The 22,985-nt window shown below is 48.1% G+C and overlaps 3 protein-coding genes and 1 long non-coding RNA gene across 7 annotated transcripts; 2 read left to right on the top strand and 2 right to left on the bottom strand.

The window, feature by feature from the left end:
• The first annotated feature begins 106 nt into the window (after window positions 1-106).
• NDUFA1 (NADH:ubiquinone oxidoreductase subunit A1) lies at window positions 107-1,093 on the top strand. The gene is made up of 3 exons (XM_074883122.1): window positions 107-424; window positions 596-685; window positions 999-1,093. The coding sequence occupies exons 1-3, from the start codon at window positions 323-325 to the stop codon at window positions 1,017-1,019; spliced, it is 213 nt and encodes a 70-aa protein (XP_074739223.1). The 5' UTR covers window positions 107-322; the 3' UTR covers window positions 1,020-1,093.
• Window positions 1,019-2,109, bottom strand: LOC141949473 (uncharacterized). The gene is made up of 2 exons (XR_012630784.1): window positions 1,971-2,109; window positions 1,019-1,868 (listed from the first exon to the last, which is right to left on the bottom strand). It is a non-coding gene; the product is annotated as an uncharacterized LOC141949473 (long non-coding RNA).
• Window positions 2,110-6,418: 4,309 nt separating this feature from the next.
• On the bottom strand, window positions 6,419-11,774 carry NKAP (NFKB activating protein). Its single transcript, XM_074882745.1, has 9 exons — window positions 11,493-11,774; window positions 11,061-11,141; window positions 10,581-10,654; window positions 10,240-10,356; window positions 9,735-9,780; window positions 9,203-9,318; window positions 8,978-9,053; window positions 8,353-8,502; window positions 6,419-7,707 (listed from the first exon to the last, which is right to left on the bottom strand). Exons 1-9 carry the CDS (start codon window positions 11,741-11,743, stop codon window positions 7,533-7,535), a joined length of 1,086 nt encoding a protein of 361 aa, XP_074738846.1. The 5' UTR covers window positions 11,744-11,774; the 3' UTR covers window positions 6,419-7,532.
• A 129-nt stretch (window positions 11,775-11,903) lies between these two features.
• Window positions 11,904-22,710, top strand: ZBTB33 (zinc finger and BTB domain containing 33). 4 transcript variants are annotated; one of them, XM_074883141.1, is made up of 2 exons: window positions 11,904-12,017; window positions 17,981-22,710. In XM_074883141.1, exons 1-2 carry the CDS (start codon window positions 11,990-11,992, stop codon window positions 20,020-20,022), a joined length of 2,070 nt encoding a protein of 689 aa, XP_074739242.1. In that variant the 5' UTR covers window positions 11,904-11,989; the 3' UTR covers window positions 20,023-22,710. The 4 variants fall into 4 exon arrangements, with proteins under 4 accessions (XP_074739242.1, XP_074739245.1, XP_074739244.1 ...); XM_074883144.1 differs by lacking the exon at window positions 11,904-12,017 and adding an exon at window positions 14,749-16,011; XM_074883143.1 differs by lacking the exon at window positions 11,904-12,017 and adding an exon at window positions 16,563-16,699.
• The last annotated feature ends 275 nt before the right edge of the window (window positions 22,711-22,985 follow it).

The following is a 22,985-nucleotide window of genomic DNA, read 5'->3' as shown; positions in this document are numbered from 1 at the left end:
GCCCCGCCGGACTACGGCTCCCGGCAGGCCCCGGGCCCCGCCGGACTACGGCTCCCGGCAGGCGCCCGGCGGGGCCCGCGGATCCCGGCACACGGCGGAGTCAGCCGCCGGGGCCGGGCGGGCAGGGGCGGGGCCCGCGCCTCGTGTCCTGCCCCGACACTGCCGAGGCGCGGCCCCCAGCAGCGCGGTCGCTCCCCGCCCCCGGGCCTGCCTCGGTAGTGGCGGCGGCGCGGGGCAGGCCGGGACGGCGCGCGGGGCAGGCCGGGAGTGCCCGCAGGGAGCCCGGCGCGGCGGTGGGTGAGCGCAGCGCGGCAGCGGCGGGATGTGGTACGAGATCCTGCCCGGTATGGCCGTCATGGGCATCTGCCTCAGCATCCCCGGCCTCTGCACCCTCTACATGCACCGCTGGTGCAACGGCGGCAAGGTCAGCGCGGGGCGGGGCGACCGGGCCGCCAACCCCCACCCCAACCCGCGGCGGCCCTGCCCGCGGCCCCGGACCCCCCCTTTCCCCGGGCCCCCCCTTCCCCCCCGGGATCTCTTCCCCTGGGATCCCTTCCCGCGGGGCCGTAACAGGCAGCGCTGTGTGGGCCCGCAGGAGAAGAGGGTCGCCCGCTACCCCTACCAGTGGACCCTGATGGAAAGAGACAGGCGGCTGTCGGGTGTCAACAAGTACTACGTCTCCAAGGCAGGTGCTCGGGGCCTGGGGCAGGTACCGCTGCGGGGAACCGGGAGCCATGAGCGGCTCCCCCCATCCCCGAGCTCTGGGCTGGGGGCTCCCACGGCCCCTGAGGTGGCCACTGGTCGCTCCCGGGGCTGTCAGAGCAAGCTCGGTACCTGCAGCTGGCCTGCCTGTGGGGATGGGCATTTTACTTTTTTTTCTCTTTTTAATTATGACTTGGGTACTTAAGCATAGTTTAAAACCTGCATTTTCAGCTATGCCCTCTTGTAAGTTAGTGACAAGCATGGTGCAGATACAGCTGTTACTTTTTCTTTTTCAGGGTCTGGAGAACATAGACTAAGGTGGTGGTACTTTGAAGAATCCACATCTATATAAAATGATTTAACTCTTCAATAAAGATATACACGTATTCAACCCTTGTATCTGTGTTGCTGTGGTGGGTTGACCCTGCCTGGATGCCAGGTGTTCACCAAGCCACGCTATCACTCCCATCCTCATCTGGGCAGGAGAGAGAATGTGTAACAAAAGGCTCGTGGGTCAAGATAAGGACAGGGAGAGATCACTCACCAATTACCATCACAGGTAACCTGACAGACCCAACTCAGGGAAATTATTGCCAATCGAATCAGAGCAGGATAGTGAACAATAAAAACAAAATCTTAACACACCTTCCCCCCACGCCTCCCTTCTTCCTGGGCTCAACTTCACTCCCACTTTCTGTACCTCCTTCCCCCCAGCAGCACAGGGGGATGGGCAATGGGGGCTGTGGTCAGTTCATCACCCGCTGTCTCTGCCGCTCCTTCCTCCTCAGCGGGAGGAGTCCTCACACTCTTCCCCTGTTCCAGTGTGGGGTCTCTCCCACAGGAGACAGCCCTTTGTGAACTTCTCCAACATGAGTCCTTCCCAGGGGCTGGAGCTCTTCACAAACTGCCCCAGCGTGGGTCCCTCCCACAGGCTGCAGCCCTTCAGGCACAGGCTGCTCCAGCGTGGGTCCCCCACGGGGTCACAAGTGCTGCCAGCAAACCTGCTCCAGCGTGGGCTCCTCTCTCCACGGGGCCACAGCTCCTGCCAGGAGCCTGCTCCAGCACAGGCCTCCCAGGGGGTCACAGCCTCCTTCAGGCACATCCCCCTGCTCCAGCGTGGGGTCCCCCCGGGCTGCAGGTGGGTGACTGCTCCCCCATGGAGCTCCCTGGGTGCAGGGCACAGCTGCCTCACCATGGGCTGCACCACGAGCTGCAGGGGAATCTCTGCTCTGGCGCCTGGAGCACCTCCTCCCGCCTCCTTCACTCACCTCAGTGTCTGCAGGGTTGTTTCTCTCACGTATTCTGGCTGCTGTTGCCCAGCAGTTTTCCCCTCTTCTTAAATCTGTTATCCCAGAGTTGCTACCACCATCACTGATGGGCTCGGCCTTGGCCAGCGGCGGGTCCATCTTGGAGTCGGCTGGCATTGGCTCTGTTGGACACAGGGAAGCTTCTGGCAGCTTCTCACAGAGACCACCCCTGTAGCCCCCCACTACCAAAACCTTGCCAAGCAAACCCAATACACCAGTATTGCTCATGCTGTACTTCCTGCCTTAATGTCTGTTGCTTTGGGCTCATCATCATTTCAGTTGCAGATATAATTGTTTGTGGTTAATGAGAGTTATGTACATATTTAATGCTTCACATATTGCTGGGTTTATGAGAGAATTCATCTCCTTGGACACATTAACCCCAAAAGGGCTGTCAAGCAGTGGCACAGGCTGCCCAGGGAAGTGGTCGAGTCACCATCCCCAGAGGTATTTAAAAGACAGGTAGACATGGCCCTTAGGGACATGGTTTAATGATGGACTTGGCAGTGTTAGGTTTACGGTTGGACTCGATCTTAAAGGTCTTTTCCAACCTAAATGATTCTATGATTACCCTGAATTGGGATTCAGACTACTCCTTCACTGCCAGGCCTGAAAACACAGGCTGAGATCTTCAGTCCATGGTGGGAGCTCTGACTAGAATCCTTCCTAAACCACATGACCAGTCTGCAAGCTCGAAAGTCCTAGTCTACATTTAATCAAAAATGCCTCCATCAGGAGGTTTCAATTTTACACTGTATAGATGACAATTTGGCAAAAGCAAGCCCATAACCTGTACCTGGAAATAACTGTTGTGATTACGGATGCAAAACAGAGGTTATCAATACTTGTGCATTTGCATAAAAATCAATAACTGGGGGGAGGATGCAGACCTTCCATTGCTGCCCAGCACATTTACTGAACAAGTATGAGAATCTCTCACCTCGCCAGGAACAGAGAACTGTTCGAGGCGGGACGGAGCACTCCCTACGCAAATTCTCCCTCCCCTTGGCCAGCAGGGAACACCCGAGCTCCCGACCGGGCACAGTCATGGCGAGCAGCACCCAGAGGGTGTGAGGGGCTCGTGCAGAGCAACCACCAGGCGAACCGCTCCGCTAAGGCATGCGGTGACAGACCCGGTGACAACCAACCCACCCTGGGTCACCACTGTCAGAGTGAAAAGCAAGGATGCAGATGCCATCAGAGAACAGTATCGTACCCTCCTGCAGTCTGCCAAAAGCGCCAAGGGGCCCTGGAGCAGGTCGAGGTTCGCTTCAGCGCAGGACCAGGGAAAGACTTGAGCAGTGAGCTGAGGAGCGGCACAGGGATCTACAGCCTTTGATTAGCCTGGAACACACCAGGCGTGTCAAATGGAGTAGCCCTAAATGGAGACTATGGCATTTATTCCCCACAAACTCTTTCAAATATAGGGCTTTTTTTTTTTTTTTTAACCAGAAATAGTTCTTCCAAAATAAAACTTGAGCCCTCATCCTGTCAGCACCTCAGTGAACATGATGACTTCCCATGATTCGGTACAGCTAGCGGACATTAAACAAGGACTCTGCTATTTTTAACAGCATAAATAATGACACAGCTATTTGGGGATCTCTGTCCCACTCGATTTTTGGGATATTTAAGTACAGCTGATAGCCAATTACTACCAAAGAAAAGAGAAGTTAAGGATGAAATTCCTCTAAGAACAAATAGCACAAATCACCACTACTGAGCACAGAGGACCACTCCAGTGTATTTATAATGCATTGCCAAAAGAATTTCACATCTCCCTGATGTGAAAACAACAAAAATACACTCCTAACTTGTCATCTCCCCCAACAGGCTGTTAAGGAAGAGCTAGCAAAGTCCCTGAGGCTTGGAGAAGTGAAGAAAGCACTTTTTAAAAATGGCTTAAAGACAGTTTTTCCTCTCAGAAGTTTTCCAGACAATTACTGAGGTCAGCAGTGACCAAGGAATAATTAAACGCCTGCGGTGCTGTGAAAGCTGGATTTGGAGGCACAGCAAGGGAGAAGAGAAGATGCACAGTTCGGGCACTAACCTACTGGGAGCCCCAGATTTAAATCCTTATTTCGCTAAGGTCTGCTGGGGTCAGAGCAGACCGAGTTCCTCGGTGCAGCACCGGCCCACGCCGGGGGACATCAGCAGCACCGCCCCTCGCAGAGCACTACACAGATAAACACCCTGGACACCCTGAAAAAATTCAACGGGGCACAGTAAGCACGCGCAAGGATGGATGCTGGAACAAGTCGGGAGGTGGTATTCCGTGAGGCAGCCTTTCATCCTGAAGGCCAGAACTCAAAAGAGGGCTGAAGCCACAGTTCACAGCATTTGCCCCTTTTGACCTTTTCATTAGGCACACACAGAGTCACCCCCAGACAGGCCTCTCAGCAGGAGAGGTTTGCGGCAGAGGGGAGTTTGTCCCAAAGGTTTAGGGAGGGACAGGACAACGAAAAAGCTAGTTCATTGCAAGCTGTGTATTTCTGCTCTAAAATAAGTATGCACAGTCCTTGGCGCTGGAAAGGGAAGTTAGCACTGGGCTTGCAGGTGCTGAACAAGAGGCACAGAATGAAGCCCTGACAGCACAGCTCACGGACACCAGGCTCCCCCACGGCTTCTGGCTGCCCACGTTTCTCAAAGCCCAATAATAGTTGTAATTTCCAAACCAAAAGATCGCTAGGCCATCTAGTCTTGAACAGTGTCTGTGAAAAGAAACTCTGTTGAGGTGGTTGTATTTGAAGAACTGACAGTGTTTTGTCTCTGATTTTGCTTCCCAAACTTCAGGTAGCAAAGTCGGGGCACCAGGCACACAAACCCAGCTTTTACCATTTAATAACATACTAATAACATTGCTCTGGAAAAGGTGGTTTGGGGCAAACTATAAGTCTAGTAAACATAATTATCTTTTGTTCAGTGGCAAAATAACTGCCTTGGAGAAGGCTCTGAATGAAGATTCCATAGAGGGAGTTGCATGCAGGTCTGACAGCAGAGCAGCTGCTGTGACATCTGCACTGTAGCAGGGAGGGAAGGACGGGCTGAACCGGCTGCTGCAGCCAGACACTCAGAGGAAGCAACACATGGCAAATCCCCTTCCACCTCCACAACACAGCCATGGCTGGAATATCCCTTGGGTCAGTTGGGGTCAGCTGTCCCAGCTGTGCCCCCTCCCAGCTCCTTGTGCACCCCCAGCCTCCTCGCTGGTGGGGTGGGGTGAGGAGCAGAAAAGGCCTTGACTCTGTGTCAGCGCTGCCCAGCGGTAACGAAAACATGCCTGTGCTATCAACACTGCTGTCAGCACAAACCCAAACCACAGCCCCATACCAGCTACTAGGAAGAAAATGAACTCTACCCCAGTCAAAAGCAGCACAACAGCCCATAGCCACCAGTCAGAAATCTTATATCCTATCACAAACTTAAAATTGTAACATACCAGTCTTTGCCTTCACAAGACAACACTCACAGAGGCTTTAAACCAAAACTATTCTAATCCATGAGAAACGTTGTACAAATACAGAGGTTATTTTTGAAGAAGCAGATAGTAGCTCTCACCTAATTAAAATGTGTGCTTTTTGAGGTTCTGTATGTGAACTCTGCCCTGTGTCTCCTCTCTTGCAGACCTTGCCTGTGGAGGTATTCTTCACTCTGGAGCCCAGCAGGCTGATTCACAGGCAAATATTGTTACTCTTCCATCACTGACAACTCGGGAGGTTCTACAAGCTTTTTCATGCCAAAACCAAAGAGGGACCTTGACGTAAGTTTGCAGCAATAGCAGAGAGGCGGAGGAAGCTGTCAAAATCTTGCTACGTAAAACCAAACAACCCTGTTTATCATTAGCTTCATGCCACCCCATGAACACCTCCCTTCTCTGTAATGAATTTGTCCTGGGTTTACACCTGTCTAGGTGATGATCTTCTTTTCAGCAGACAGGCTTGCCCTGTGAATAAAGGCCAGCTCTCAGCTGGCCAAACTTGGACTCAGTATTATTCTTACCATTTACCCTCTTACTCCGTCCTCCAGGCCAGAACAGTGTCAGTTTAGAGAAAAGAGGCTTAAGGACAACACTGAAAATAAAGTAACACTCATGGAAAGACAGACTTTCTAATGAACATCTCCAATTCACCATCACCAATGCTCTGCTGGTATTTTGTGGAGAATCAAATAAACACAACGAAGAAAGAATGGCTCTTCCTTATTAGCATTTCTACTTTGTGGATACTTAAAAAGCATGAAATGTGTACAAAATCAAGTACGGCCTGACCTGGCAGCTGGCTCTACATGACAGTCCCTTGTGGGTATGGGCAGGTACGGCAGGACGGAACCAGGTTCCAGAGTGTAAACGGGAAGAGGCAGCTGGGCAGGACTTGCTGTTTGCGAACACCAGGTCTGCAGAACTCCAGGGAAAACATTACAGGACTTTTATTTTTCTTTATACAAACATACAAGACATCTCTGCTGCCAAAACTACAACACAGAGATTTAGGCGAACAAAACAACCCTCTAGAAAACACTTTGTTTTTAAAAGCATTTGAGAAAAAGAAGGTTAAGGGGGGTACGTTTGGAAATGTCCAGTTGAATCAAAGATAACCACCATAGAAGCACTACCCGGAGTAGGCCTCTGAGTAGAGTTTAAAGGAAGCCATGTAAGGCTGCTGAAACAGACTAACTTAAAATACCCCAGGAGTTAAAATAAGGTTTTAATCTAGAACACTTCCATAGACAAAGAAATTTCAAATAAATCGAACGATACATCCTTGTTACCACCTGTATACATCCAGGGGTTCCAATCACTGCACCCCACTGCTCTGATACCTATGTATAACATAGGAGAAAAAGAAGCAAGCAACTTAATTCTTCACCACAGGCTTGGTGGATTGAAGATTAGACCCTATTACTGTTACTTTATACCCCAATTGCCATCTGCTTGCTTTAAAGTAACTGAAGCCCATCTGTATTAAATTACAAAGTCATTTCTATTTACAAGTCTAGTTTGAACCACAAATCAAACTCAACTGTTTTGAGAAAAAAATAAATCTAAAAGACTTATGAAAAAATACCTAAGTGGACAGTCTTAGATCTTAAAACAGAAACTTAGGAGTTCCTTGATTTTTGCTACTGTTACTAGTAGCTTGCTTCTGATGGCGAATCTACTCTCATTAACCAAAATAAATGGAAAATTGCACTTATCAGCATCAGGTAACAAAGCCCTCACAGGAAATCCTGCTTGTCCGATTCAAAGCAAGCACAGAACATTGCCACCTCTAATCTTCCCTGCCTGTTCCTGCCTTCCCTGCCTTGCAGCCTTTCACTTTACAGGGATTCCTTGTAGACGGTGAACATCTCACCCAAGAAAATGTGACAAAAGAAACTCTGTCTCTTTGATACAAGTAATCCACTCCTGAGGCTTGGCCCTGTTGGGTGAAAAGCACTGCAGCACTTGCAGCTTTTTTCAAATCATGACTGGAACAGAGTAGCTGCTGCTTGGTAGAATCTATGGTGTACAGTTCAAAGAAAGAATTATTTTTCTTCTTTGCCTTTAGTCTTTCTGTAGACCATCTCTCGAAAGCTTGCAAGGATCTTATTCTCTCGTTTCCTCCTCTCCTCCTGGTTGAAGGAAGCCAGAGCTCTCTTTTCATCTGCGCTGTAGATCTGGTTCTCTTTACGCAGACGCACAGCTTCCATACGGCGATGTCTGCGGAGGAGAACATTGTGTACATCAGCATGGGCAGAGGGATGTAATGCCCCGTCACAGCTTCCATCCATCAACTGGCCTGAATGTTTTGAGGGGCTTATAGAGATACCTACACTAGAGGACCCAAACTGCACACAAACCTTTCCAGGAAGGAGCATTGCAGAGCAAGATACAGACTTCTGGGGGTGTCTGCTCTCAGGCAGTCAGCCAGAAGCCCCATCTGCCCCCAGGGTGTCAGCTGCTGGCTCACCAAAACTTAAGTGAAATTCCTGTTGGACTCAGAGAGAAAAGTGCAGCCAACCTCGCACACTTTGATTTGTCTCCTACTGAAGAGCCAGCACATCACCACTGCTGTCCAAACACATCACCTTGGAGCCACCTGACACAAGCACCTCCTGATTTGAAATACAAGATCATTAGAAGTGTATTACCTGGAAAGAATTTTTAGTCTTGAGGAGAAAGTGTCCTTAAAAACCTCTCCATCTATCTATAGCAATAGGGAGTTTAGAGTACATTATTGCAAGCACACAGAGCACCTTCTTTTCCATGTTTTCAACTAGAACTCGGAAGCAGCCTTCCAACAGGCCAACAGAGGAAGCAGCTCTTGAAAATGTCACTGAACCATTACCACCATCAAAACCATACCTGCTGCCACTCATGACATAGCCAGAGCTCTCAAACGACGCGATCTCTTCACTGGTCAAGCCGATTTCACCTCTCCGGGGTATACGTTTTCCTGCTTTTACGTACTCTGCCATTGCTGCACCTTCACCAGGCAAGAGGGCATGTCCATAGCTTCATAAAAACACAAAAGTGGTGATTTCGATCAGTCTCAAATAGAGAGAGCCTGAGCTAAACATCCAGCTTCCCTGTTCATTACTTGCTACAGCTGCATTTTTAATCACTTCCTTATTCTTTCCCACATATTGGTCTGTTTCCTCCTTATGGCTAACACTAGCAACAACATCTTAAATTACCAGTTGAATCCATTCTGATGAAACAGTAATGAAGACACTATACTGCTGAGCATTAGAATAATGGCATCTTACAGTTGATTTTCTAGGAATTAAGGCTAAAAAGCATAAACCAGACTCTTCTACCTGAATTCAGGCCAGCGTAAAGGCTAGCAGCACGACCACTTCTGTCTGAGTTTCTGGCACAGCATTTCTCTCTGATGCATGCCATATTGTTATAACAGCCCTTCTGAACAGTAACCTTCAGGCTGGATTTACTTGATTTGATCAAAGTACTGTTGGAGCTGGCTACTCACTTCAAAGGCCTATCATCCTGAGATGCATGAGTTTTGGGAGCTTCTGGTCCAATCAAGCTATCAGCTTCTGTATTTTCTGCAACAATCAAATAATGAGGAAGATTAACATTGTGCCCGTTGTTCTTTGTTATCAGAAGAGTTACACAGGTCAGCAACACCTAACAAAGAATTCACAAGAAGGACACCAAGAAGTTTCAATCCGAGTTTAAAGTCAGGAGAACCTACTTGATCTCTCAATCCAGAGATCTTCCCCTTGAAATGTTTCGTCATCAGAATCTTCACTACTTGAATCACTGGATTCCTTCCTGCTCTTCTTATTTTTCTTCTTCTTATACTTCTTCCTGTGATAAAGTTAAAGATAGACATGTTACTTACCAAAATTTAAGATGAAAGAAAATGCTTGGAATCATACTCAAGCCATTAGTTTCTCAAGGCAACTTCCACCTATGGGAAGACTGGCTGTCTGCATACAGATTGTTGTTGATTCATAGCAAACGCCTTACAGCAAAACAAAGACAATACACACACTGTTATGCCTTTCATATAGCATTAGAAAGTGGCGCCCTACGTTCACAGTGAGTCCTCTATGCTGCATGGTTCTGTAGATTTAAAGAAAATCCATCAAATTAAGATTATTTGACAGCATTTATAGCCCTAATTACAAGAGTGCTCAGCCTTCCTCACTACTTGCTAAGAAAGTAGTGCTGCCCTCTGGTCAAAAGCAGGTAGAATTACACACAGCCACCTGGGAACTTACTTTCTGTTCTTCTTTTTCTTCTTCTTGCTTTTCTTTTTATCTTCATCTGAAAAAAAGAAAGTATAAATATCAAAAAGATGATTAGCTATAACTAAGGAGTTTACTGCACGGTGAATAACTGATTTCTCCCACCAGAATGCCTTAGTACACAGCTTCTCAGACATGATTTGTTTAGGTACAAAATAATACTGAGAAAGTACTAGTAGAATGCTACCTGCAGTACTGTTCAATATGAAAATACATCGAACACATCTCTGGCATGAGACACCCAATGGATGCTAAATTCAAAAATCCTATTTCCTGAGGCCGGCCTGCAAGCACTCGAGGAAAAGGCACTGCAAAGGCAGCAAGATGGTGAAAGGCAAGAATACCAACAGATGCTGCAGCTCTCTAATTTCAGAACACTGCAAGTGCACAACAAAAGCCAGAAGCGTCGCTTTGCATTCAGAGGAGCAAAAAGAGAGCTCTCGCACCACGCACGTTGGCCAAGACCCTCTTTTCTTACCGCTGGAGTTCTGCTCAGACTCCGACTCGCTGTCGCTGTCCTCAGAATGTTTTCTGCGTTTTCTTTTGGATACCTTCCGCTTTTTCTTCTTTCTTTTCTTCTTCTTCTTTTTTTCCTCTAGAATGTTTTAAAAAGATAACATTAGAGAACAGACAAAGATCATCGAGCTCCAAATGTTATTTCCTGATCTTCCCAAGCCAACACTCTCCTTTGAGCTGGAGCTCACCACACTCACTTCCACCCATCAAAGTCAGTGAACCTCTTGCAAGCGACAACAGCAGGTTCTGGACTTTGGTAGCTTCCTATTTGCAAAAACAAGCTGTGTAAGCAACACAAAATACCTTCTGAGCTGGAATCTGAAGAACTACTCTTAGATTTTGCCTCTTCATCTTCTACCGGTGTATGCTCATCGGAACTGCATAAAAATAAAAGTGTGCTATTTAAAAACTATTTTGTGGTATTCAAGATCAAAGGTATGCATATGACCAAATGCTTGCAGATTTTGAGTCAATACTTGCAATAAACAAACAGCTAATTTGCAGCATGGGAACTGCTTTCAGAACCACAACACAAAAGTCACCTGACCTATAATAAATCGTATCTTGCGTAATTGCATTGGAATTATTTTTTGGGGGAAAAAAAAAAGTAATAATCTCGTTGTGTTGATTCAGAAATGAACTGACACAACGTGAACCGTGGCAAAGGAACATTTTTGTAAGGCATAAAACATTTTTGTAGGGCATAAAACATGTTTGTAACTTAAACGGACATATTATCACTGTCATAAAAAACAGAAGGAAAGAAGAAAGAATATGCCTTACTCGGGGTCAGGAACCTTTGGTGACAGTCCCCAGACTTCAGGCGCCCCCAGTTCTCCAATTCTCTCTCTCTCATTGAGTCTCCTGTAAGGCAAGGCACTGTCAGTGAGCTCAGCGTGCCCCACCCAGCACACAAACATTTTAAGCCGGATACCTGTTACCGTGTCCAACCGCCTAAAACTGCTACAGTAAGAAGAAACAATCAGCGGCCCGGGAGGCCGGAAGGAAACGGCCGCCCACCACGGAGGACCGGCGGGTAACGGGTGTTAGCACCCTTCCAGCCCCGTCCCGTCCCGTCTGGGCGGCCCCCGGCCCCAGGGGAAAGGGGCCGCCGGGCCGGGAAGGAGGCAGCACGGCAGCGGGCCCGGCCCGTTCCCCCGAGCGGAGGAGGAGGGGGGGAGGCGGCGGGCAGAGGCGGCCCGGGGCCGCGCTCACCTCTGCCGCAGGATCTCCTCCTTCTCCTTCTCGTAGTACTCGGGCCAGGCCTTGTGGTGGTGGCCGTGGTGCGCGGCGGAGCGCGGCCCGCCGGGGGTGCGCTCGCGGGAACGGGACCAGCTGCGGCTCCGCCGGTGGCTCGGCCGCTTCAGGCCATTGCGTTCGCGGGAGCGGGACCGGGAGCGCGAGCGGCGGCCGCGGCGCTCGGGGCTGGCGGCCGGCGGGCTGCGGGAACGCGACGCCGGCGCCATGGCGGCGGGGCGGCCGCGGCGGCGGAGGAGGAGCCGCTTCCGGGCGGCGCACGGCTTCCGGCGGCCGACCCGCCCGGGCGGGGGCAGGAGGCGGCGGCGGCGGGGCGGGAGCGGCGCGGCCCCGCCCGCGGGGCGCACCGCCCCACCCGCCCGGGCGGCAACGCGGCGCCGCGGCGGCGTTCCCGGCGGCGGCTCCCTTTGTGCTGCCGGCGGCGGGCCAGCCCCCGCCAGCGGCCGCCCGGCAGCATGGACGTGCGGGCAGCGGCGGTGCCAGGTAAGGCGACGCGGGCGGCGGCGGCGGGAGGCGGCGGCGGGCGGCGGCGGCGGCGCGGGCCCGGCCCCGCCCCGCTCCGCGGACACCGGCGGGGAGGCGGGGGCGCGGGGCCGCGGCCGGGAGCTGTCCAGGGCGGCCCGGGAGCAGCACTGCCCGGCGGGACAGCTCACGGCCCGGCCCCGCCGCCCGGGAGGGCACCGGCGGGGAGTCCCCGTTACTCACCCTGGCCCGGACCCCGCGGGGCTGCGGGCGCGGGGGCCCAGCGCCGCCCGGCAGCTTCACGGCCGGCTGTTGGAACGGAACAAATACGGCACCTCCCAGACCGGCCTGTCACGGTTCTCGGTGGCAGCACGTAAGGAGCACCCGAAACAGCAGCACGTGGGGAGATAATGACACAAATTATGTTTTAAGACGCTCGCTGTCCTTGAGGGTTTGAGCACCTTGTACCGATGCTTTCTTTAAAAAAACCCTAATTTCTGCTCTGCCCGGGGAAGTGCAGCATAACATTGCTGGGCTCCTGTGAGCTCAGCGTAAATGGGGCATTTTGGACGGCTGCTTCATCCCGAAAAGCCCGTGCTGGTTTACGCTGGCTGGTTAAGATGTCTGAGTATGTCGGTGTCTTTTTCACAAATGAAACTCTATTTCAGTTCCCAAGCCTATCATACGCAGCATAAAAAAATCTGTAAGCAGGAGGAAGCCTATTTAAATTATTATTATCTTGCATGCATGTAACCGCATGCAGAACAGGGGACGGAAAAGATGTTACCAGCGGTTTGCATATGTGTATGGTGTAACCATATCCTGTGTCTGTCCGAGGGCAGCCTGGCATCTCCCTGCTGTGGGGCACTGAATATTTTGAGTGTCAGGGACTACTGCTTGCCTCATTGAAGTAGAGAAGGCTATCTTTTAAAAGGCTGTTGTTTTGTTTGGTGGTAGGGTCATTTGAATGAGACAGCTGGAAGTCTGCAGTGGCTCTGGTTTTGCCAGCTGAATCTGTACTGCATCAATTAAGGCTCAGTGACTTTGTCTCTCTGAGCTGCCAGTCTCAGGAAGAACCTGAAACCTAGAGCGATCCTGAGACTTAGCAGCCCATATTCACGCTCTCCTCACAGGCTGCCCGAGTTCATTTACCCCTGTGGTATGTGAAGTCAGATGTCCCCAGAAGAAGTCCAGGCCACTGTGTACACCCAGCACTGGTTACAGCAGGTCATGCCACCAACCCTCGAGAGAGATGGAAGCTGCTGGGCCAGACACGTAATGTAGGGACCTGTCCAGGTGGCAAGTACCCCTGAGGCCTTCCTGAGGGCACGTGGCCTTCCCTAGCTTCTCCCCTGGGATCCCCCACAGCCAGGGCTCAGGGCTGCCCCAGAAAAGGGGTAGAAGACCCTGAAACGCGTCCGGCGGCAGCGCGCTGTGCACTGGAGCCCGGGTTCACTGTGTGCTGACGTGGGCCGGCAGGGCAGCGGAGAGCCGGGGCGTTTCGGAGGCACTGGGCACCGCAGTGCTCGGCACAGCTGGCTGCCGGCCTCCGGCTGCGGCGAGGCAGCTCTTGTGATAAGGCCACTCATGTCTGTATCCGAGGGTCTGTCTTGGCAAAATGGTGGCTAAAACATCTACCTCTCAGGAGTGCTCTGCACCTCTGTTACTTGTACTGTAAAGTGGTGCTAATATGGTAAAGTGATCTGACGTATTTTTACACACAGGTTATGCAATGCACATATGTACAGAACCTAACAGCATCTACAACTACTAATGTCAATAAAAAGTATCACTGGACTTTAAATTCGGTTATATGGTGTAGTTGGGAACTGTCAGTGTTAGGTTAACGGTTGGACTAGATGATCTTCAAGGTCCTTTCCAACCTAGGTGATTCTGTGATTCTTTGATTCTGAGGCTTTACACAATGGGATTGACGGACAAAATACTCTCTAAAAATTCCTTGAAGCACAAATGGTGGAATTTAGTATTTTAGAGTCCTTCAGAAGCAGTGGTGTTTTATTTGAAATTCCACAGTGGAATACTATTTCTGTCCCTAAAAGTAGTCTTAGCTAGGATAACTGTTGAATTTTGATTTTACTGAAGGCCCTAAGGGGAAATTCACTGTCCTGTTTATCAAATTTAATTTATTTTAATGTAAAATATGTTTTTTCATGACAGAGAACGCTTCTTTGTCTCTCAGATTTGTCTTTAAAAGAATTTTCTGTTCCTGCAAACTGTATTTTTTAAAAGAGAGCTCTTAAAATTGCTTAACTGAAAATTTGTCACTGAATTGTGTACTTTTTTGTCTTCTCACAAAAGCCTACACATCACTTCTTTAAATTTGTACTTCGTCTTTTCAGAGCCTCCATCCCAGAGTTTTTTTGGATCACTTCTATGCATCAAAATAAAAGTTGCTATTGTGTCTCTTATCTATTTTTTCAGTTCCAAGAACACCACGTTTAGTTCTATGTTCTAGAGGTTTGTCAGTAGCTTAGATAAAATGGTTCCTTTAATTTGTCACTACATAAGTTTTTATGTCAGTCAAATCACCAAACACTTTCTAGGCTTATCTAAAAATAAAAGAGGAAAAAAAAAACAACCCCCAAAACTAAGAGGTGCATGCTAGACAAAAAAAAAAATACACTGAAATTCTGCATTCAGGTGCAGGAGGACAGAGTGGCAGCTTCAGTAAAATTTTTTAAGCTGGTCAGAGCATTAGTTCTGTCCTGACCATGGCAAGGTGACAGTGGGGTTCCGATTTTATATCTGATATAAGAAGCTGCCATAGAGAGGAGCTTCTGCAAAAAGGTAAAAGTCAAGGAGATGGTGCAACTCTCACAGCTAGACCAGCATCTTTTAAATTAGCCAGCATTTCTGTCCCTAAGGGTAAGCAGTTCACACCTGATTTTTTAGACCTGATGATGCTTCAGGAGCAGGGCTCCTTCCAAATCAGTGCTCATCTTTATCTGTAAATTCTCCTGTTAATTATTTAGAAATGAGATAGGCAACGAGGAGAAGAAAATTCCTTGAAGCTGAAGGATGAAAGGCTAAGAAATGGTTTAATTGGGACCATCAGACATTTGTGGAGGAGAAAAAAGAACACTGGATTATACATTAAGAAATAAAACAATTATAGAAATATTTTAATGTAACCTGTGTAAAAATGACTAAGAACCTATATCAAAGGAGAAAACTTAATTGAAGGGTTATAGGAGGAAGAAAAGCCTACCTTTTCCCCGGATTATTCTTTTCTGTTATTTATTCTTCTTCACTCAACTCTCTGGAAAAACCTATAAATAAACAGAAACTGGCTTTGTAACATTTCAGATCTGAAGGCTCGCTTCAAAAAGGCACTTCTGCTAGTAGCTATACAAATACAGGGAGTGTGGCAGGTGATTTTCTTGCTAGAAGGGCTCATAAACCATTTCGCTGCTGATTGATATATGCAGTGAGGGATTGCAGTTGTTCGTGCCAGTGGCCGTGGCTTGTTAATGGATTTGGTCGAACTTGGGAGAAGGACATTTGTTCTTGGCAAAGTTTTTGAATCTTAAGAAAAATCAAGAGCTCCCATAGTTCAAGTCCACAAAATCCATAGGGAAAAAAAAAAAAAGGAACAGAAACTGAAGATGAAAAATATCTTTTATGATCTTGGTGCTCTTTGAGCATTTATGAACAGCGGCAGTTTCCAAGAGAACATTGTTGCTATGTCACTTTGATGACCACATGTCGAATGTGCCGAGAGCCGCATTTTGTCAAAGGCTTTAACGTCTGTACAGCTCCTAGTGGAGTCTAACACGTGCCACTGTGGTGCAAAGAATACAAAATAAATGATCCTGCAGTGCGAGCGTGGGTGTTGAGGTTCAGGCTCCAGGAGATTGCCTCGCTGTTGGGCGGAGGTGCCCGCTGCGTCAGCGCTTGGCAGCGCCGCGCCGGCCCGCTCTGCCCCCGGGAAGGAAATGAGCCGCAGCGGGACGTAGCCCGCTGCCATCGCGGCGGCACAGCCTCACCCCACACGGTCAGACACGAGGCGGGTGGCGGGGGCTTAGTGCGGGTGTTGCCGGGGGCGAGGAGAGCGGGCTGGCCGGGAGCCAGGCACGACCTGTCAAGGCCCAAGCGAGGCCCGGGCGCTCGGCCCTGGGCTGCCCAAGGCCTCCGGTGGAGCGGGGCCGGGGAGCGGCGAGGTGCGGAGCTTCCCCCCTGCCAGTGGCCAACACACGGGGCCTCGGGGCCTGTAACCGGCCTCCGAGCGGGCGGGAGACGGCGCGGAGGGGGGGGGGGGGGGGGGGGGGGGGGGGGCGGCGGCCCCAGGCGACGTCTGGGGCCTCCTGGGAGCCGCCAACCCCCTCAGGCCGCTACACCGCTGCCGCGGCGGGGGAGGCTCTGCAGGAGGCCGGCCCGGGGGAGCCGGCGGCAGGCACAGCGCGGCACGGCCCGGCCTGAGGCCCGGCTGGGGGCGGCCGGAGGCCCGGCCCGCCCCGCTCCGCCCCGGCCCGCCCCCGCGGCCGAAGGTTCCCGAGGCCGTTCGGGTCGCGCAGCCGAAGGGTGACGAGCGCGCTCGGGCGGAGCGCGGCGGCCCGCAGGGGAAGGGCAGCGCCGGGCAGCGCCCCCTGGCGGCCGCGCAGCGGGGGCCGCGCCCGAGCCCGAGCGAGCAGCGGCGGCGGCGGCCGGTGCCCGTTGTGCGGAGAAGGGCGGCGGGAGCGCAGGTAACGCGGCCCCTCGCCTTCCTCCTCCGCCCCGTGGGCTGCCTTCCCCCCTCCCGCCGCCGGCGGGGGCCGGCTCCGCTCGCCTCGCCTCGAGCAGGAAGTGGCGGCGGCGGGCACGGCCTGGCCGCGCGGAGGAGGCGGAGGGGCCGCCCGTCAGCCCCGGCTGCCGCCGCCGGGCCGCTCCCCGGGCCGCTCCCCGGGCCCGCCGCCTGCCAGCGCCGCCGCTCGGTCTCGCTGAGGCGGGGCGGCCCGGCCGCTGTTGCGCCGCCCGGGGAGCCCGCGGCAGGGCCCGGCGGCCGTCCGCCCGCCAACCACCTCCCGCGACGGTGCCCTCCCCGCGGCGGCGGCTCGGAACGCTCGTGTTCATGGTAAACTTCACCGGGGGGTGCGGGGGGAGCCGAGCGGTGGCCTCGGAGGAGACCGAGATGGGCTGGAGCCGCCGCCGCTGTTCCGCGGCCGGGATCGGGGCGGGGGGGGGCGGCGCTCGGCGGCCGGAGGTCTCGGCCTCTTCATGTCGTCCTGCCCTTCCAGGCGCCTGGAAAGAAAGTTTCACGAGTAAAATTACGGATTTACAGCCTTTAACTCGCTGTTCTTATATTTTGAAGATTTGTTTTTGCGTCTTGGTGGTGGGCATCGAATGGGAAGTGCCGATAGATGGATTAGTTTGACTTTACAAATCATTTCTGTTACGGTGGTGCCTCGGTATCTCAGTTTCCAACACAGAGCAACCTTGCAACTATAGGAGGAGGTGTAAAAAACCAAAAAGTTTATTTTTCTCGGCAAGGAAGTGAACTTCAGTAGCATTTTCATTGACCTCAGTTGACTGGTAATACACGGATGCACAGATTTTGTTGTCTGGCCCGTAAATATCCTGGACGTTAATCGGGTTTTCTCATAACAATTTGCAGAATATTTTCACAATTAGAAAGAAATCTCTAATAATGTTGAAAGCCTTTTGAGGGACCTGAATCTTGCAACTTCCTGGTTTTCAAATTTACCTCATTTGCTATTGAATCAGATAAGCAGTTGTTTTTCTGTTCCTCACCTTGTAAGAATAGAGGATCTATTCAGAATTGCACATACCTTGTGTAGAAGGTGAAGGGACAAATAACAATAAGAAACAAATTTGCAGAGTGCTATAGCATATAAGCTTATGAAAGTGTCTCAGATTTGTTTTTTTCAAAAGAAGGAATAAGCAGTAAATATGGGAACATTGTCATGCAGTTAAAACCGTAAATCTGTATTTTTATTAATTTGATGCCTTTTACTTGCTCTTTGTAGGAATGGAGGGGAAAAAACTGATTTCTGCAACAGACACACAGTATTCTAGTGTGCTCCTTCAGTCTTTGAATGAACAGCGTGGCCACGGACTTTTTTGTGATGTTACTGTCATCGTGGAGGACCGGAAATTTCGAGCTCACAGAAACATCCTTTCAGCCTCAAGCACTTATTTTCACCAGCTTTTTTCAGTGGCTGGGCAAGTGGTTGAACTGAGCTTTGTAAGAGCAGAAATTTTTGCAGAAATTCTTAATTATATTTACAGTTCCAAAATAATCAGCATTCGATCTGATTTACTTGATGAACTGATTAAATCAGGGCAACAGCTGGGTGTTAAATTCATAGCTGATCTGGGCATCCCTCCGTCTGAAGGAAAAAACATGCCAAGCGAGGTCAAAGATGGTGCTTCAGGAACTTCAACCTCTAGTCCAGGTCAAAAGGATGCTGAAACACAAGTACCTGTAATAAGGCCAGAGAGTCAAGAGATAACGGATGGGATGCCAGTTATAACACAGTCATTCTCCTTACATGGCATAGAATATGAGACTACAAAAATTACAGTGAGTGATTCAGATGATGAGGATGATGATGTAATTTTTTGCTCTGAAATTGTTCCTCCAAAAGAATGTTCTAAAGGTACAAATGCTGCAACCCAGAACCAGCCGTGCCCAAGTCCAGCTGGAGTTTCTGACCAAAAATCATGTGGCAGTGGTGGCTCTCCCCATTTGACGAGCACCACAGCAGCTCAAAAACTCACTTCATCTGCCAGTCAGCTAAGCCCAAAACAAACACAATCAAGTGCCGAATCACTTGTCTCTGCAACACCGCAGCATTTGACTCCTAACATCATTGTGCTAAATAAGCCTCTACTTAACTCATCGCTCAGTGCCAGCTCCTCGCATCAAGCACATGTGACCCCTACAATTAATTTACTTGAGGAGAACCAGCAGCCATCGAATAATGGCTCCTTAACTGAAGTGGAAACGACTGCTGTTGATGATGAAGAGGTTGTTGAAGATGATGTTGATATCATTAGCTCTTCTAGTCCTGGTTCAGTCAGCAGTAGCTCTTTGGTTCAGCAACCTTCTATACCCAAGGCAGCAACCACTGAGGGATCAGGTGTACAGAAAAAACAGGTTGTTACATTTTCACAAGAGCCATTTTCTAAACCCGGAGAATTTAAAATAAAAATCTCAGATGTCCTCACTGGAAACAACAAGGAATTCAGTACAGGTGTAGCACCAAAGCATGTGGCAGAAGGACAGAAAATCATAACATTAGATACAGCAACTGAAATAGAAGGGTTATCCACAGGCTGTAAGGTTTATGCAAATATTGGTGAGGATACGTATGACATAGTCATTCCTGTAAAGGGCGATTCCGAGGAAGGCGAAGCCAAGCTTGATGAAACACCTAGAACGTCTGGTGGTGGTTCTCCAAACAGGAAACGCATGAAAGTAAAGCACGATGACCATTATGAGCTCATAGTGGACGGAAGAGTCTATTACATTTGTATTGTGTGTAAGAGATCCTATGCGTGTCTGACCAGTTTACGGAGACATTTTAACGTTCATTCCTGGGAGAAGAAGTATCCATGTCGATACTGTGACAAAGTTTTTCCTCTTGCAGAATACCGTACGAAGCATGAAATTCACCACACCGGTGAGCGAAGGTACCAGTGCTTGACCTGTGGCAAATCTTTCATCAACTACCAAATTACAGCCTCCCACATTAGATCAGTGCACAGCCAAGACCCTTCCGGAGATACCAAGCTTTATCGACTGCATCCCTGCAGGTCTTTGCAGATCAGACAGTATGCATACATTACTGATCACTCAAGCAGTATACCAGTAATAAATGAGGGTGGAATTGTTTATCGTGTTGGCACGGGGAAGGATGGCACTGAAGGAACAACATCTAACCCTCCAGCCAAACAGATTACCTGGGATGACATTTTCATTCCACAGGGAAATGAAGCAATTTTTAAACAAAATCCATCAGAGGGAAGTACTGAGTTTGAGTTTGTAATACCGGAATCTTACTGAAATGCATTAAATGCTGGAAAAAGGATTCACTGCAGAAATATTGCAGCTGTTTTAAATGAATTGTTAAAATTGCTGTAAAATCAAATGTTAAAAGTGAAAACAAGTTAACTTTTTCTACTGAGACATAAAATGGTAGCACTTAGATGGATCATTAGTAGCTGCAAGTGATCTGTGGAAGTGATTCATCTGAAAGTTTACTTGAATAGAGAATAAGACATTTCCAAGGGTTTTCTGGTATGTTAACTTTGATCAAAACGTGGGGATTTGTAGCTTGAAAAGGTAACAATTTCCTCTGAAGAGCTAGAAATCTTTCTTCTAAAGTAATTGAGGTGTTTCCTGTACCCATGCTTACTATGTAAACCCTTTTTTCATGTTAACACTTCAATGCTGAATTCTGTTTAGACAACCAAGAAAACTAAGAGCTTTTCGTTGTAGTCTCTTGCATATGGAACCATTTAAAAAAAAAAAAAAAATCCCACAACTCATACTTATTTTTGTGAACAATGCATTACTGCAGGGCTCCAAAATAACCGATCCAGTAGTTCGGAGTAGTGTCTTTTTGAACTAGCATCTTGGTTCTCCTTTTATAAGTGCTACGAATCATCTGTCTTAAGGCAAATAGTCTTGCCAACAAGAGATACTCAGTTAGGGCTAACTGGAACAAACTGTATTTATACTTGGCAGTATGGTGAGTGGAGTATTCAGGGTCTGGACCATTATATTTTACTATTTTTGCAATGGGGAAAAAAAAAAAAAAAGCCCAAACCCATAAAGCTCAATAGTGAAGAAGCTTAGTACACTTAGGAAGGAGATCATTTTGCCTTTTCAAAGCTTGAGGAATAATGTTAGTTTTTCATAGTACTGGAAAAGATGCCAGTATTTTGTTTGGAATAATGTGCTGTTCCTTTTTTTGCTCTTCAAGAAGGAGGCCTTCAGTCTGGTATTTTAAAAAAAAGTGATACTTAAAAGTAGGACTTTTTTTTTAGGTGAAGGCTATGAAATTTATTTTTCAAAATTATGAAATAATCTAAGTGCTGTATCGGCTTAGCACTGAGACTGCTGAGCATCTTGTATGCCTGTTTGGGTAGATCTTTAAGTGAAACGGGGATTTGGATTTTTCCTCCCCCATTTATAGGGTGTGGAAGCACGAGGACTAAACCAACAATCAGAAAATACCCTCCATCCACCATAATCCAAAGTATCATTTCTCTGCAGTTGTCTAGTTGTCATCTATTTTCAATTTTGGGTTTGTTATATGGTCCTTTTTTTTTTTCTCCTTGCAATTGGTACATGTTTAGGCACTTAGAAGATAAATTAGATGTCCAACTTGAACAGGAAACAGTAGATCTGAGAAAAATGGCTGTTTACTGGAGTCATAGTTTAGCACTTCAGATTTAGTGACTTGTCACATTTTTGTAAATGGTAATATGAAAACTGCTCAAGTTTTAGAGATGACTGAGAAAGATTGTTGTGCATAGTACTAGTTAGTTATCGTAACCTTTCATTGCTTAAATTACAGTTAAAGGTTTTTCTTTTCTTTTTCATGTTTTAAGTAAGCATCTTGATCCTATGACCTTCAAGGTTAAGGTTTTAGACATAGTACTCTAGACAGAAAGACATTTAAACGGTAAATGGTTCAAATACAACTTGAACTATGAAAAAGGGTACCAGAAATCTGTATGAGTAATGACAGGAGAAAGAGGAGGATTTGTTTACCTTATACATGTAACACTCAGCAATTCTGTTTTGTAGGCCAAGAACATGATATACACGATTATTTACAGATCACAGTGCAGACCCCTTTGAATATAATGGGGTATGCTTCCAAATGTTACAGGTTGGATGGTATCTGAGATGGCATTTCAGCAGTCAAACATAATCCTCACAAGACATAAGTATTGATTGCCTGTATTAGCACAGGTAGCTCTGACATAGCTGGCTGTGTGCTCTACTGAGACTTCATTAACTTTTTGACAAGAAAAATACAATGTTATTTTTATTGACATGACACATCTGGAATTAAGCGTACATTGCAAAGTGTACATTCAGTAATAATTAAACATAATGGCTATCAATATTTGCTGCTGATATATTTAAAACCTTAAATTAAACTGTGCCTACTAAAGGTCTCTTTTTTTGGAGGAAAACTGGAAAATTAGGGCTTTGTAACTATTTTTGCTAGAAGACTCGTGCTTGCATGTGTCTCAGGGTCTTCAGTTTTCCTTGGAAGTGATTTTTGATATCCAAAGTCCAGAGGTCATGTAAAGCATTTTTTTAATTTCACTTCCAGTATTTATTGGTTTGGAAACATATTAAATCCATTCTTTTAAAACTTTTTATGGGGCCATGAGCTTTTATATTTAGATTTCTGGCTATTGCACTTATTTGTGGTTTTGTTTGTTTTTGTAAACACTTAGCTTCCAGTTTAACTTAAAAACCTTTTGTAAATATTAAGAAATTGGCTTTGGGGTAATGGAAGAAAAAGATTGAATCTGAAAAAGCATTTATATAAAAAAAAATTGCAACAGAGTATGGTCGCACACCTCACAGTCATTTATATGCATATAAAAACATTAACGGATCTGCTGCAAAATATGATAATGGTGGCTGCATCCTCACTCTATGGTTTCTTTGGGGATTCATACCATAGCATTCCAGTATGTGAATTAAACAAATATTGAGATAACAGTTGACTGCTTATTTATTTTGTACTGTTAAGGCATGCAGCTTATAAAAAGATGTGGAAGCTGGTGACTATATACATTGAACATTGACTTCTACAGCTATTGCCTAGCAACTGTTCATGTGAAACATTGATCATTTTTGCCAGATCTGTAATGTATATAGTTGTACAGTCTTTCCTTAACATACTTTTTAAAGTTGTGTTCTACTTTTCATTAATCAATACTTGATATTAGTTCGTAGAGCTTTCTATGGCAAAAATAAAAAAGTTTTAATTCTAA

The sequence above is a fragment of the Strix uralensis genome, chromosome 13 (assembly GCF_047716275.1).
Source record: "Strix uralensis isolate ZFMK-TIS-50842 chromosome 13, bStrUra1, whole genome shotgun sequence".
In the NCBI taxonomy this organism is placed as follows: domain Eukaryota; kingdom Metazoa; phylum Chordata; class Aves; order Strigiformes; family Strigidae; genus Strix; species Strix uralensis.
The sequence above is the reverse complement of the archived record's forward strand: the minus strand, read 5'-3'. Positions and strand labels throughout refer to the sequence as shown.